Below are 14399 nucleotides of genomic sequence, written 5' to 3'. Positions count from 1 at the left end.
GGAAGATAGGCGCAAGGTAGATGGGAGTTCCCCACACGGGGGGGTTAAGGAGTGAGCGGGAGAAGCCGGGGTCAGTTGAAGTCAGCTGACTTGCAGAAGTAATATGGGGGGAGCAATCACGCTAGATGGGGATCTAGCGGGGGGTGGGGGGACGGATAACTGGGTTGCTGCTGCAGAAATCAAAGAGGAACTGGCTAAAGAAAGGGTGGTCGGGGCTGGAATGCGCCAGCTGGGGAACGAGCGGGAGCGCGGAATCGGGTCGTGGGACTGGCCTAGAGAGGGTGATGGCTAGTCGACACGGGAAGGGGGCAGGTAGCCCCCTAGTGCGGCTGATCACGTGGAATGTGAGAGGCCTAAATGGACCGATTAAAAGGGCCCGAGTGTTCGCGCACTTGAAAGGACTAAGGACAGACGTGGCTATGCTCCAGGAGACGCACCTGAAGGTGGCGGACCAAGTTAGGTTAAGGAAAGGATGGGTGGGACAGGTGTTCCATTCAGGGCTGGATGCAAAGAATAGAGGGGTGGCCATACTGGTGGGGAAACGGGTATCATTCGAAGCAAGGAGCATTGTAGCAGATAGTGGAGGCAGATATGTGATGGTGAGTGGCAGGCTGGAGGGAATGGAGGTCGTGTTGGTTAACGTATATGCCCCGAATTGGGATGATGCGGAATTCATGAAGCGGATGCTGGGACGTATACCGGACCTGGAGGTAGGAAACTTGATAATGGGGGGAGACTTCAACACCGTGCTGGACCCAGGGTTAGATATATCCAGATCTAAGACCGGAAGAAGGCCGGCAGCGGCCAAGGTGCTTAAGGGGTTTATGGACCAAATGGGGGGAGTGGATCCATGGCGATTTCTTAGACCGAAGGCCAGGGAGTTCTCCTTCTTCTCCCATGTTCATAAGGTGTGCTCCCGGATAGATTTTCTTGTTTTGGGAAGGTCGTTGATCTCGAGGGTGGAAGAAACTGAGTATTCAGCCATAGCTATCTCGGATCATGCCCCACATTGGGTGGACCTGGAACTAGGAGAGGAGAGGGAGCAGCGTGCACTCTGGCGATTAGATGTGGGATTGTTGGCGGGTGAGGGAGTCTGTGGAAGAGTGCGGGATGTATCGAGAGATACCTGGAGGCCAATGACGACGGGGAGGTCCGAGTGGGAGTGGTATGGGAAGCACTAAAGGCGGTGGTCAGAGGAGAGCTCATCTCCATCAGGGCCCACAAAGGGAAAACAGAGGCCAAGGAAAGGGAAAGATTACTGGGGGAGATCTTAAGGGTGGACAAAGAATTTGCGGAGACCCCGGAGGAGGTACTGTACAGGGAGAGACGACGACTCCAGACGGAGTTCGACCTTCTGACCACCAGGAGGGCGGAGGTGCTGTGGAGGAAGGCACAGGGGATGAGGTATGAATATGGGGAAAAGGCTAGTCGCCTGTTGGCGCATCAATTGCGAAAGAGGGCAGCAGCGAGGGAGATAGGAGGAATTCGAGACGAAAGGGGAGACACGGTGCGAAGGGCAGGAAAGATAAATGAGGTGTTCAAGACCTTCTATGAGGAACTGTATAGGTCTCAACCCCCAGAGGGAGAAGAGTGGATGCGGAAAGAGGACAGCGGCGAGGGAGATAGGGGGAATTAGAGACGAAAAGGGAGCTACGGTGCAGAGAGCAGGGAAGATAAACGGGGTGTTTAAGACCTTTTACGAAAGACTTTATAGGCCCCAACCCCCGGAGGGAAAAGAGGAGATGCGGCAGTTTCTGGACCAATTAAGGCTCCCGAGGGTGGAGGAGCAGGAGGTGGAAGGCCTGGGGGCACTAATTGGGGTGGACGAGGTTACCAAGGGGCAGGGGAACAGGCAGGCAGGGAAGGCCCCGGGACCAGATGGGTTCCCGGTGGAATTTTATGGAAAATATGTGGACCTGCTGGCCCCGCTGTTGGTGAGGACTTTTAACGAGGCCAGGGAAGGGGGGACTCTGCCCCCGACAATGTCGGAGGCGACGATATCGCTAATTTTGAAGCGGGATAAAGATCCGCTGCAGTGCGGGTCCTATAGGCCTATTTCACTACTAAATGTGGACGCCAAATTGCTAGCAAAGGTGCTGGCAACGAGGATAGAGGACTGTGTCCCGGGGGTGGTGCACAAAGACCAGACAGGATTCGTAAAGGGGAGACAACTAAATGTCAATGTGCGACGGCTATTAGGGGTGATAATGATGCCCCCAGTAGAGGGGGAAGCAGAGATAGTGGCGGCAATGGATGCAGAGAAGGCATTTGACAGGGTGGAGTGGGAGTATCTATGGGAGGTGCTGAGGAGGTTCGGGTTCGGGGACGGGTTTGTTAGCTGGGTCAAACTCCTCAATGGGGCCCCAATGGCAAGTGTGGTCACGGGTCAGCAAAGATCGGAGTATTTCCGACTATACAGGGGAACAAGACAGGGATGCCCGCTATCTCCATTACTGTTCGCGTTGGCAATTGAACCACTGGCCATGGCGCTGAGAGACTCCAGAAAATGGAGAGGGGTGATTAGAGGGGGAGAAGAACACCGAGTGTCACTCTACGCGGATGACCTACTGTTGTATGTGACGGACCCAGTGGGGGGGATGACAGAGGTCATGCAGATATTGAGGGAGTTCGGAGATTTCTCGGGATATAGGCTTAACATGGGGAAGAGTGAACTTTTCGTGATACACCCTGGGGACCAGAGTAGAGGGATAGATGGCCTGCCTTTAAGGAAAGTGGAAAGAAACTTTTGATACCTGGGGATTCAGATAGCCAGGAGCTGGGGAACCTTGCACAGACTTAATCTGACACGACTGGTGGAACAAATGGAAGAGGACTTCAAGAGGTGGGACATGCAGCCACTGTCACTGGCGGGCAGAGTGCAGGCAATTAAAATGATGGTCCTCCCGAGGTTCCTATTTGTGTTCCAGTGTCTCCCTATACTGATCACTAAGGCCTTCTTTAAAAAAATAGACAGGAGCATCACGAGCTTTGTGTGGGCAGGGAAAGTTCCGAGGGTAAGGAGTAGCAGAGACAGAGGGGGACTGGCGCTGCCGAATTTGGGCGACTACTATTGGGCCGCCAATGTGGCGATGATCCGTAAATGGATGATAGAGGGAGAGGGAGCGGCGTGGAAAAGACTAGAGAGAAAGTCCTGTAAAGGGACGAGTCTAGAGGCGCTGGTGACGGCGCCACTACCGTTCTCACCAAAAAAATTTACCACGAACCCAGTGGTGGCGGCAACATTAAATATCTGGGGGCAATGGAGGCGACAGAGAGGTGTGCTGGCAGCCCTGGTGGGGTCCCCAATTAGGAACAACCATAGGTTTGCCCCAGGAAGGATGGATGGAGGATTCCAGAGCTGGCACCAGTTGGGAATTAGGAGGGTGTGAGATTTATTTATAGACGGGACGTTTGCGAGCTTGGGAGCCTTGGAGGAAAAGTATAAGCTGCCTCGGGGAAATTTCTTTAGGTATATGCAGGTGAGGGCGTTCACAAGACAACAGGTGAGGGAATTTCCATTGCTCCCGACACAGGGGATCCAGGATAGAATGCTCTCGGGGGTGTGGGTCGGGGAGGGCAAGGTGTCAGAGATATACCGAGAGATGAGAGAAGAGGGGGAGGAGCTGGTGGGCGAACTGAAAGGAAAGTGGGAAGAAGAGCTCGGGGAGGAGATAGAGGAGGGTCTGTGGGCTGATGTCCTAAGCAGGGTAAATTCCTCTTCCTCGTGTGCCAGGCTTAGCCTGATTCAATTTAAGGTGCTACATAGAGCACACATAACGGGAGCAAGGTTGAGCAGGTTCTTCGGAGTGGAGGACAAGTATGGGAGGTGCGGCGGAAGCCCAGCAAACCACACACATATGTTTTGGTTGTGCCCGGCACTGGAGGGGTATTGGAGGGGAGTGACGGGAGTGATTTTGAAGGTGGTGAAGGTCCGGGTCAAACCAGGCTGGGGGTAAGCTTTATTTGGAGTTGCGGATGAGCCGGGAGTGCAGGAGGCGAAAGAGGCCGATGTCGTGGCCTTTGCGTCCCTAGTAGCCCGGCGTAGGATTTTACTCATGTGGAAGGAAGTGAAACCCCCCGGACTGGAGGCCTGGATAAACAATATGGCGGGGTTCATAAAACTGGAGCAGATTAAGTTTGCACTGAGAGGATCAGCTCAAGGGTTCACCAGAAGGTGGCAACCATTCCTCGACTACCTAGCGGAACGTTAGAGGGAAGATAGATGACCAGCAGCAGCAACCCAAGGGGGAGGGGGGTGGGGGGGGGGTGGGGGGGGGGAGATTAGGGGGGAAAGTTTCATTTTATGTTAATTGGTTAGTTTACCATGTTAGTTAGTTACTCTTTATTAGATTGTAGTTATCATGTTACATGTACTGTTAAATTTTCTTTATGTTTGATGTGTAAGGGGAAAAAATTGTGAATGAAAAATTTCAATAAAATATATTTTAAAAAAAAAAGACAAGGGGTTGCTCCGTTAGTTGTATGGAAATAAGGCTTAAGAGCTGATAATTGGTTTCTCGCCATGCTAGGACGAGATCCCGATTTCGCCTACGGGAGCAGGCCAGTTGCATTGCAAGCTGTTTGGCTCCTGGTGCGGTTCTCGTTTTTGGCCTCTCCTGCTATTCATGGGCTTTGTTTTGCTCGAGCAAGAGTGCAATGTGGCCTGAGAATCGCGCCCTAAGTTTGACTGCCCTTTCAAGAAGCTGGCACAGGCACAGTAGGCTGAATGGCCTCTTTCTGTGCTGTGAATTTATACAATTCTTCTATGGATCAAACTCTCTGATGTGCACGTATGGTTCTGGATATATGCTCAAAAGATCATAAGAAGTAAGAGCAGGAGTAGGCTATTTGGCCCATCAAGCCTGTTTCACCATTCGATAAGATCGTTACTGAGCCGATTGTGGTCTTAACTCTGTGACATTATGTATAATGTCTAGCATATGAAGGGTTAATGTAATGCTCTAGCTGACCACTAGTTGGAGCAGGGAGCAGACCTATAAAAAGGAATGCCTCTCAGGCTTCTGGGAGAGAGTGTAGAGAAGGCAGGCGAAGGCTAGAGAGAATAGGAGCAGAGCAGAGAACAATTTAAGATAATGTGCATGAGACAGGTGTTAGTATAGTGTAGATTGTAGCTTAGTTGTAATATTGCTTGCTTTAGGAATAGTGATAGAACTGTATAAGAAGTAGTGTAATAAATTTTAGCTTTGTTTATTTGACTTAGCTTTTTGTGGTCTTTGTGTACACTACGAATCCATCCTGAGTATTAGCAACACAAAGAACACCACAAACTCCACTTTCATGCCTGTCCCTATAACTCTTAACTCCCTTGGCAAAGTGCTGCCTTATAAAGTGCAGTGCACTTAACTAAATAACCATCAACAGGAAGGATGTGCTGGCCTTGGAAAGGGTCCAGAGGAGGTTCACAAGAATGATCCCTGGAATGAAGAACTTGTCGTTTGAGGAACGGTTGAGGACTCTGGGTCTGTACTCATTGGAATTTAGAAGAATGAGGGGGATCTTATTGAAACTTACAGGATATTGCGAGGCCTGGATAGAGTGGACGTGGAGAGGATGTTCCCACTTGCAGGAAAAACGAGAACCAGAGGACACCATCTCAGACTAAAGGGACGATCCTTTAAAACAGAGATGAGGAGGAATTTCTTCAGCCAGAGGGTGGTGAATCTGTGGAACTCATTGCCGCAGAAGGCTGTGGAGGCCAAATCACTGAGTGCCTTTAAGACAGAGATAGATAGGTTCTTGATTAATAAGGGGATCAGGGGTTATGGGGAGAAGCCAGGAGAATCGGAATGAGAAAATATCAGCCATGATTGAATGGCGCAGCAGATTTGATGGGCCGAGTGGCCTAATTCTGCTCCTCTGTCTTAAAACTGGGTGGTACACTAACATAACTCACACGTTCGAAATGGAAGCCGAGTGATGCTTGCATTCAATAATAATCCACTGTTTCGGTCAGAGAGCTCTGGGAGGAAGGGGGAGATGCTTCAATCGTCACTTATATGTTTTGAGTCTATGGGCTCAAAGTCAACTTTAAAACAGAAAACCTTTCCAAAGGTGCAAAATTTCAGTCATTTCATATCAGACATTTGCCAATTTCTTTATTGGAATTTTTTCCACCATGAAATAACAAAATTAAACATTACATGAAAAGAAACTTAATTGTCATCAAGTATTTCAAATTTAGCTTTACTCTTGTCACATACTTCATGCTGTTCCTGAAACAAAAACACAATCACTAAAAATAAATAAATAACAATTCAAGATCTTGTCACATTTCAAGTGTCTAAAATTCAAGTATTTGTGAAGTCGCTGACCAAACAGAGGAGAACGCCAGGTAGAGGAGGCTCAAGGTATGGCTGAGGATCCTTTGCCATTTAAAATCTACCCCAAGTCCTCTGATCCTTTTCCGTATCTGGCTGCTGGCAAAAATGTGCAGTGGATCACCGCAAACGTGTCAACACTTCGCCTCTCTATCCTATATCCCCCAGCCTTACTAAAGAGGTACTTAATTAAAATAAAATACTGAGATGTTAATCAGATAGCCAATAGGAATCCCCTGACGGGTTAATAATCATTCTGTTCTATCCCAAAGCAGAATATATAGTGAACGTGGGTGTTGTGGAGAAAGCTGTCCTGCATTTCTTGTGTGGTGTACATGAATCAGTTAAATGTAAACTTTTTGTTTGGGGTCCTCTGACTTCTCACCCTATTACCTCTGATAATGTTTCATTTCAGAAATCTATAGAAGCTTCTTTTCCTCATGCTTTACAACTTGTGACACACAGTACGGAACGAATGCCACAGCTGCCAGAGGCACGGCGGCACTCTTACAGAAAGACAGGAAGTAAAACAGGAATTCTCTCTGTGTCGGGGGCTTCACCGAGTCAAACAGGTGCAGGATGATCAAGGACGCGACGATGCAACTTAGTCTGAAGCTGAACTGCTGCCGTCTCTTTCCTTTGCAGCTTTCCACATATATGGGGGAGTTGAGGGCTAATCCCAATCCAAACAAGGCTCCCATGTTCCTGACCAGACTAGCGAAGGGAGTGCTGTCGATGTGGACCCACTCCGCCTGGGCGCACCATCTCTGGGCTTTCTCCACAGACCACAGCAGATCCACTCCCAGTACCTTCAACAGCAGGTAAAAGCCCAGAGCGAAGGAAAACAGGAAGAGAGTGATCTTCAGATACTGCTTGAAGGTTACATTGTAGATTGCATTAATTCGACCAAACACTTCGGCCACAACCATCCCTGAATACAAAACAGTCAACAGTTAGCACTGGGGAGAATCAGTGAACTCCCTCAAATTAGTTCAAAACCTCACGCTTATGAATTAACCCAAGAGGAAAACAGACCTGTACTAACAAGGCCACTGTTTCCTGGTGATTGTGATAAGCCAAATTCTGTGTTTTTTTTATTTTATTGGATTAATACTTTCTCCGTGGCTTTTATGGGTTTCAAATTCTGTGGCTAAGAAATTCAACTTGCTTCAAAAATGAGTGCAAAACCAGTGGAGTAAAAGCCAGCGCCAAATCTGGCTTCTTTTCATCGCTGTCGGTGTGGAGTCTGCACATCCTCCCCGTGTGTGCGTGGGTTTCCTCCGGATGCTCCGGTTTCCTCTCACAGTCCAAAGATGTGCAGGTTAGGTGGATTGGCCATGCTAAATTTCCCGTAAGTGTCCAAAAGGTTAGGTGGGGTTGCGGGGATAGGGTGAGGAAGTGGGCTTGGGTGGAGTGCTCTTGCAGAGGGTCGGTGCAGACTCGAATGGCCTCATTCTGCACTGTAGGGATTCTATGATTCTATGACTCTAAGTGCTGTTGGTGAGCTGCAGGCCAGTGACAAACCCATGCCTCACAGCAACTCACATTGGGTGAATGGCAGGGGGGTGTCAGAGGTTGGGTCTGGGGAAAGATGATGTAATCCTAGTAATCCCCAAATGCACTGCCAGTGAGCTGGAGTATTTGGCGGTGCTCTTTCAGCAATGAGCATTAGCCAAGGTAGAAGTAAATATTTTCCATTCATTCTGATCCTAACAATATAATCACCATCAACCACAAATATCGAGAAATGTCTTTGTTTAGTAGCACAACAGGGGTTTAAATTAAATTATAGCTTATACATGGCACTATTTACATTATTTATAATACTGTACTTGCAGTCCATCAAACTAAAATTCGAATATCTTGCTAGTTGAAATATTAACAAAGTATAATATATTGGATGGGAAGCAGTGGTGACCTGTAAGTAATATGCCACTGACCTGAAATGACTCCGAGACAGACCTGGTGTGGGAAGTGAGTGGCCACAAACACTCTGGATGCACAGACACAGACCTGCATCACCCAGAATACAGTCCATAGTACGGCACGAAGACACCTGGAACAGGAAGGAAGCCTTAGAACAAAGCATCATTGAGTACCAGTGTTTAAGTTTAGCACAGGGCTAAATCGCTGGCTTTGAAAGCAGACCAAGGCAGGCCAGCAGCATGCTTCAATTCCCGGGGCATTGTAACAACTGGACCAGATTTAAAACCCAGCGGCCAAATCCCATACTTATGGCCCCTCGTTTTGGACAGCCCCCACACACAGAATCACCCCCGCCTTACCGTAACGTAGGCTGCTGAGATTAAATTGTATTATACATATCGATCAACGTTCTCATTCAAGTTCAGTCAATGATGCTTATTTGTAAAACAACTAATGCTCACTATTTCCAACCCCCCAGTTTGAGATTGCGGACCTCAATAACCAACAAATACATGATGTAAAGCTCACCAGTTTTGGACGCAGTGCTGCTTATTCTGAAGCGCGCTGGTCAGAAAGGCTGTCACCATCACATACCAAACCCCAGCTGATCCCATGGCGTGACCCGAGGGACTTCCTGAAATAGACATGATTTGGGGTCAAGTTCACATCAGGAACACTGAAGAAGATCCAATCTTTGGTTTATTAAGATCTACCGTGACTGCTATTTGGAAATGTGCTGGCCTCTCAGTACCTGGCCCTGTTTCACAGGTGATGGGGTATTGCTCTAACACAGGAAAAGACGAGTTGCCATAGTAGGATGTTTCACGAACCCACCAGTAAGGTCTCTGGCCAAATAATATCCTGCAAAGAAAAAATGAAGGTAGATTGTCAAATGTGGGGTGAGGAGAGCTGCCTGTTACGTGATCCCAATCACAGAATCCCAATCACAGAATTTACAGTGCAGAAGGAGGCCATTCAGCCCATTGAGTCAGCACGGCCCTTGGAAAGAGCACCCCACCCAAGTCTACACCCCCACCCTATCCTCATAACACTTCTGTTTTTATTTCAGATTTCTAGCACGCTCAGTGTTTTGCTTTTATTTAAGCTCTTCAGGCTTCTCGCCTTGGACTGGGCCCCTTACAAAGTGGCACACATTTCATCATGGGGATTAATGGGCCCCATTCTCAGGCAGCTGTGGCCCTGTTAATGCCGGTTAATGCAAGTTAAAATGGACCCCCCTCCCCTCCTCTCCCGCAGGCAGAGATCTCATCAGCATGAATATCCTATTCATCATTTGAGAGTTAGACTTGCTGCCTCTTGTGACCTGCAATCTGACCTCCATGAAGCGGTGGAGGAGAGAGTGTTGGTGGACATTTCACATGATTTATGACTACCCGTGTAACTGCTCGGCAGTGGAGCTGCAATTTAGCTGCAAGTGTCAGCACACAAGAGTGAGGGGGAGGTCGGGGGTCAGAGATGTGGCTGCTCCATCTTAACATGGTTCTATGTAAGCTCCAACTGAGAGGAAAGCAACAGGAGATGGTGGCTACGGGGAACTGTTCTTTGGAACTTCGAGATGCTCAATGCTCTCAGTATTCCGTAAACGTATAACAGGTAGAAGTGACAGTATTTTAATCCATGGTCTAAGAAACTTAAACAAATCTAAATCTGATCCTCAAAAAGATAAGTAACATATGAGGTATCAGCATACATTAACGTGTGATGAGGGACGCACATGGCCGGAGAAAGGAAATTGGACAATTAACGCTGAGCAAGGTTTCATGAGGAAACTGATATGGCCGAGCCTGCTTGAAGCTGCCAATAGGAAAGTCAGCAACAGCGAAGGAAAAAACAAACATTTTAACCTGTAACCTGGACTTACTCCTGACAGGGTAAGCTGGAGGGACAATATTGGAGGCAGTCAGCATTGTCGGGTCTGACAACACATGTAAGCTGCCTCTCACTCATGACTACTCTGTGTTGAATGACAGTCAAAGCCCAGAATTGCTTCAAGGCCTCCTCAGACGTTTGGTGGAGACAGTCAGAAAACACTTACCATTTAAAGATGAGGTTGAGCCAGTCTCCAATCACTGCCACCCACAGGAGTTTGACGCCCACTGCCTCGCACAAGTGGAACCAGATGGGGAAGAAAACAAAGAAGGTGTTTCTCAGGTCAGCAGCGAAAGAGATGAAAGTGAACCAACTCTGGGCTTCCCGATAATTCACTTGTAGATACTGCACCAGTTCTACCCCCGAGCTGTGGAGTAGGTCCATCCCGGTGTCCAATCTCTGCATGTTCAGAAGTGGCCAAAGAGTTCAGCGGAGGTTCCTATTTCTCTCGGTTCTTACCTTTCCCCTTTCTCGGCTTGTTGTCTGAAACTCTCTTTGCTGCGACAGTTATGTACAACAGCCAGCAAAGCAGACCTTGTACATAAAGTGACCTTTGGTCTTGTAAAATTGACCCAAAGTCAATGAGTGATGTAATGTCACCCCAAGCTGACGTAAATGCGTTTAAGGACATTCGCACTGAAAATACCTCCGGTATCTGGCTTATCGATTCATCAAATACGCTTTGCAATTGGACCATAAACAGCATATTTTCTTCAGTTCATACCAATTCAGTGCAATTGTTTTATTAGAGTTTTCTTTTCATCTTTGTTGGTGACTCAAACCTAATTTTGATTTTAACTGCAATCAGGAAGGGTCGGCACCACATGCCACAGAGTAGTGTGTAACTTCGTTAGTAACCTCTCTTCAGATCTCGGCAGTAACTCCAATGTTGTCAGCAATAGCAGTTCAAAAGAAAACCTGAGCCATGAATCAATAAGAAGAAGGTTGACTCTTTTGTGGTCACTACAGATTACAATAACGAGGTTTAATTCTGTGGTGCTTACACAGAGCACTACAAATATCCACAATCCACCTCCATTCTCTTCAGACTTCACAGTGAGCAGATGGTGTGCACTGTTCAGGTTTTACAGTGACTACATTTCTAAAGTACGTCATTCGCCACGATGCATTTTGGGATGCTTCGCCTCTTGACATTTAATGGTATTACCATTGCTGAACGCCCCACAATCAACATCAGCAGAAGGATGGGGAGGCTTTAGAGAGGGTGCAGAAGAGATTTACCAGGATGTTGCCTGGTATGGAGGGCATTAGCAATGAGGAGCGGTTGAATAAACTCGGGTTGTCCCCCGGGAAATGCCTTTAGTTATATGCAGGTGAGGGCTTTTGTGAGGCAACAGGTGAGGGAATTCCCGTTGCTCCCGGCACAAGAAGTTCAAGATAGGGTGATCTCGGGTGTATGGGTCGGGGAGGGCAAGGTGTCGGAAATACACCAGGAGTTGAAAGAAGAGGGGGAAGCGCTGGTAGAAGAGTTGAAGGGTAAATGGGTGGAGGAGCTGGGGGAGGAGATCGAGGAAGGTCTGTGGGCTGATGCCCTAGGTAGGGTTAATTCCTCCTCCTTGTGTGCCAGGCTCAGCCTGATACAATTTAAGGTGGTCCACAGAGCGCACTTGACGGGGGCGAGGTTGAGTAGGTTCTTTGGGGTGGAGGACAGATGTGGAAGGTGCTCAGGGAGCCCGGCGAACCATGTCCATATGTTTTGGTCATGCCCGGCACTGGAGGGGTTCTGGAGAGGAGTGGCGGGAGCAATATCTCAGGTGGTGAAAGTCTGGGTCAAGCCAAGCTGGGGGCTAGCAATATTTGGAGTAGTGGACGAACCGGGAGTGCAGGAGGCGAAAGAGGCCGGCATTCTGGCCTTTGCGTCCCTAGTAGCCCGGCGAAGGATCTTGCTAATGTGGAAGGAGGCGAAGCCCCCCAGCCTGGAGGCCTGGATAAATGATATGGCTGGGGTCATAAAGTTGGAGAGGATTAAGTTCGTCTTGAGAGGGTCTGCGCAGTGGTTCTACAGGCGGTGGCAACCGTTCCTAGACTATCTCGCGGAGCGTTAGAGGAAGGTCGGTCAGCAGCAGCAGCAACCTTGGGGGGGGGGAAGGGGGGACTGCCTGGGAGGGTGGATGAGCAAGAGATAACATGAAGGGTTGGGGAAACTGGCACGTACGGGCGAGGGCCAGTGTACAAAGCTGTGTAAATATATCATTTTGCCATGTATATATCTTGCTCTGCGCGATTTCTCGTTTTTTTTTGTTACGGGGGGGGGGGGGGGGGGGTTATTGTTTGTAAGGGAGAAAAATTGTGTTAAAAAACTTTAATAAATATATATTTTTTTAAAGAATAAACTCGGTTTGTTCTCACTGGAACGAAGGAGGTTGAGGGGCGACCTGATAGAGGTCTACAAAATTATGAGGGGCATAGACAGAATGGATAGTCAGAGGCTTTTCCCCAGGGTAGAGGGGTCAATTACTAGGGGGCATAGGTTTAAGGTGCGAGGGGCAAGGTTTAGAGGAGATGTACAAGGCAAGTTTTTTACACAGCGGGTAGTGGGTGCCTGGAACTCGCTGCCGGAGGAGGTGGTGGAAGCAGGGACGATAGTGACACTTAAGGGGCATCTTGACAAATACATGAATAGGATGGGAATAGAGGGATCCGGACCCGGGAAGTGTAGAAGATCGTAGTTTAGTCGGGCAGCATGGTCGGCACGGGCTTGGAGGGCCGAAGGGTCTGTTTCTGTGCTGTACTTTTCTTTGTTCTTTGTATCCATTGACCAGAAACTGAACAGGACTAACCATATAAATACTGTGGTTACAAGAGCAGATCAGAGGCTAAGGATCCTGCAGTGAGTAACTCTTCCACATTCACTCCCTTCACCACCAACTAACAGTAGCAGCAGTGTGAACCATCTGCAAGATGCATTGCAGGAACTCACCAAGGTTCCTTAGGCAGCACCTTTCAAACCCACGACTGCTACCATCTCGAAGGACAAGGGTATCAGATACCTTGGAACGCCACCACGTTTGCCAAGTCACTCACTAACCTAGTCATAATCCCAAGTCAGGATGGTGCATAGCTTGGAGGGGAACTTGGGTTCCCATGCACCAGTTACCATTGTCTGTCGAAATGGTCGAGGTCGTGGGTTTGAAGGTGCTGTCAAAGCAGTCTTGATGAGTTGCTGAAGTGCATCTTGTAGGTGGTACACACTGCTACCACTGTGCGTCGATGGTGGAGGGAGTTAATGTTGAAGGTGATGGATGTGGTGCCAATTTCCCGAGTAAGCCATCAATAAGAGATCCATAGAATCCCTACATTGCAGAAGGAGGCCATTCAACCTATCGAGTCTGCACCGACTCTCTGAAAGGGCACCCTACCTAACTCCCCCGCCTTATCCCCCATAACCCCACTTAATCTGCACATCTTTGGACACTAAGGGGCAATTTTAGCATGGCCAATCCTGCACACCTTTGGACATTTTATATTATATTTATGCTGAATTGGACAAGATGTCTATCTCATTACCATTGAATGTATTTTACAGCTCTAATAACTTGCATTAAGAGTAAAACCTTATTAGGAGAAGGAAGCATGCATTTTTTTACAACTTGCATTTATATTGCATTTTTAACATAGTAAAATGGGGTAACGTGGGGCAGCACGGTAGCACAAGTAGCTAGCACTGTGGCTTCACAGCGCCAGGGTCCAAGGTTCGATTCCCCGCTGGGTCACTGTCTGCGCGGAGTCTGCACGTTCTCCCCACGTCTGCGTGGGTTTCCTCCGGGTGCTCCGGTTTCCTCCCACAGTCCAATAACGTGCAGATTAGGTGGATTGGCCATGCTACATTGCCCTTAGTGTCCAAAAAGGGTAGGAGGGGTTATTGGGTTACAGGGATTGGGTGGAAATGAGGGCTTAAGTGGGTCGGTGCACTCGATGGGCCGAATGGCCTCCTTCTGCACTGTATGTTCTATGCTCTATGTTCTATGTTAAAACATCCAATGGTACTGCACAGGAGTGTAATCAAACATAATCTGAGGAGAGATTAGGCCAAGTGACCAAAAACTTTGATCAAAGAAGTAAGAGTTACTGAGCAGCTGGGGCTACATCTCAAAATTAGGAATAGAGCTGTTCACATACGAGGGGGTCCACATTACGGGCGACATGGTAGCACAGTGGTTAGCACTGTTGCTTCACAGCTCCAGGGTCCCAGCTTCGATTCCCGGCTTGGGTCACTGTCTATGC

General features: G+C 48.4%; 1 protein-coding gene across 1 annotated transcript; it reads right to left on the bottom strand.

Moving 5' to 3' along the window:
- Positions 1–6099: 6099 nt before the first annotated feature.
- LOC140398518 (glucose-6-phosphatase catalytic subunit 1-like) lies at positions 6100–10881 on the bottom strand. The gene is made up of 5 exons (XM_072487288.1): positions 10321–10881; positions 9016–9125; positions 8793–8898; positions 8279–8394; positions 6100–7269 (listed from the first exon to the last, which is right to left on the bottom strand). The coding sequence occupies exons 1-5, from the start codon at positions 10557–10559 to the stop codon at positions 6758–6760; spliced, it is 1083 nt and encodes a 360-aa protein (XP_072343389.1). The 5' UTR covers positions 10560–10881; the 3' UTR covers positions 6100–6757.
- Between the last annotated feature and the right edge of the window lie 3518 nt (positions 10882–14399).

Source organism: Scyliorhinus torazame, chromosome 21 (assembly GCF_047496885.1).
Source record: "Scyliorhinus torazame isolate Kashiwa2021f chromosome 21, sScyTor2.1, whole genome shotgun sequence".
Classification (NCBI taxonomy): Eukaryota; Metazoa; Chordata; class Chondrichthyes; order Carcharhiniformes; family Scyliorhinidae; genus Scyliorhinus; species Scyliorhinus torazame.
This window is presented reverse-complemented; position numbering and strand designations above follow the sequence as displayed.

What these genes read in the sequence shown, in the direction of transcription:
- LOC140398518 (XM_072487288.1), bottom strand. Translation starts at nt 10,559, where the DNA reads ATGCAGAGATTGGACACCGGGATGGACCTACTCCACAGCTCGGGGGTA. An exon ending in CTCAACCTCATCTTTAAATG is followed by an intron (nt 9,126 to 10,320) that starts GTAAGTGTTTTC and finishes TTTTCTTTGCAG; the next exon opens with GATATTATTTGGCCAGAGAC. An exon ending in CTGTCTCGGAGTCATTTCAG is followed by an intron (nt 7,270 to 8,278) that starts GTCAGTGGCATA and finishes TTTTGTATTCAG; the next exon opens with GGATGGTTGTGGCCGAAGTG.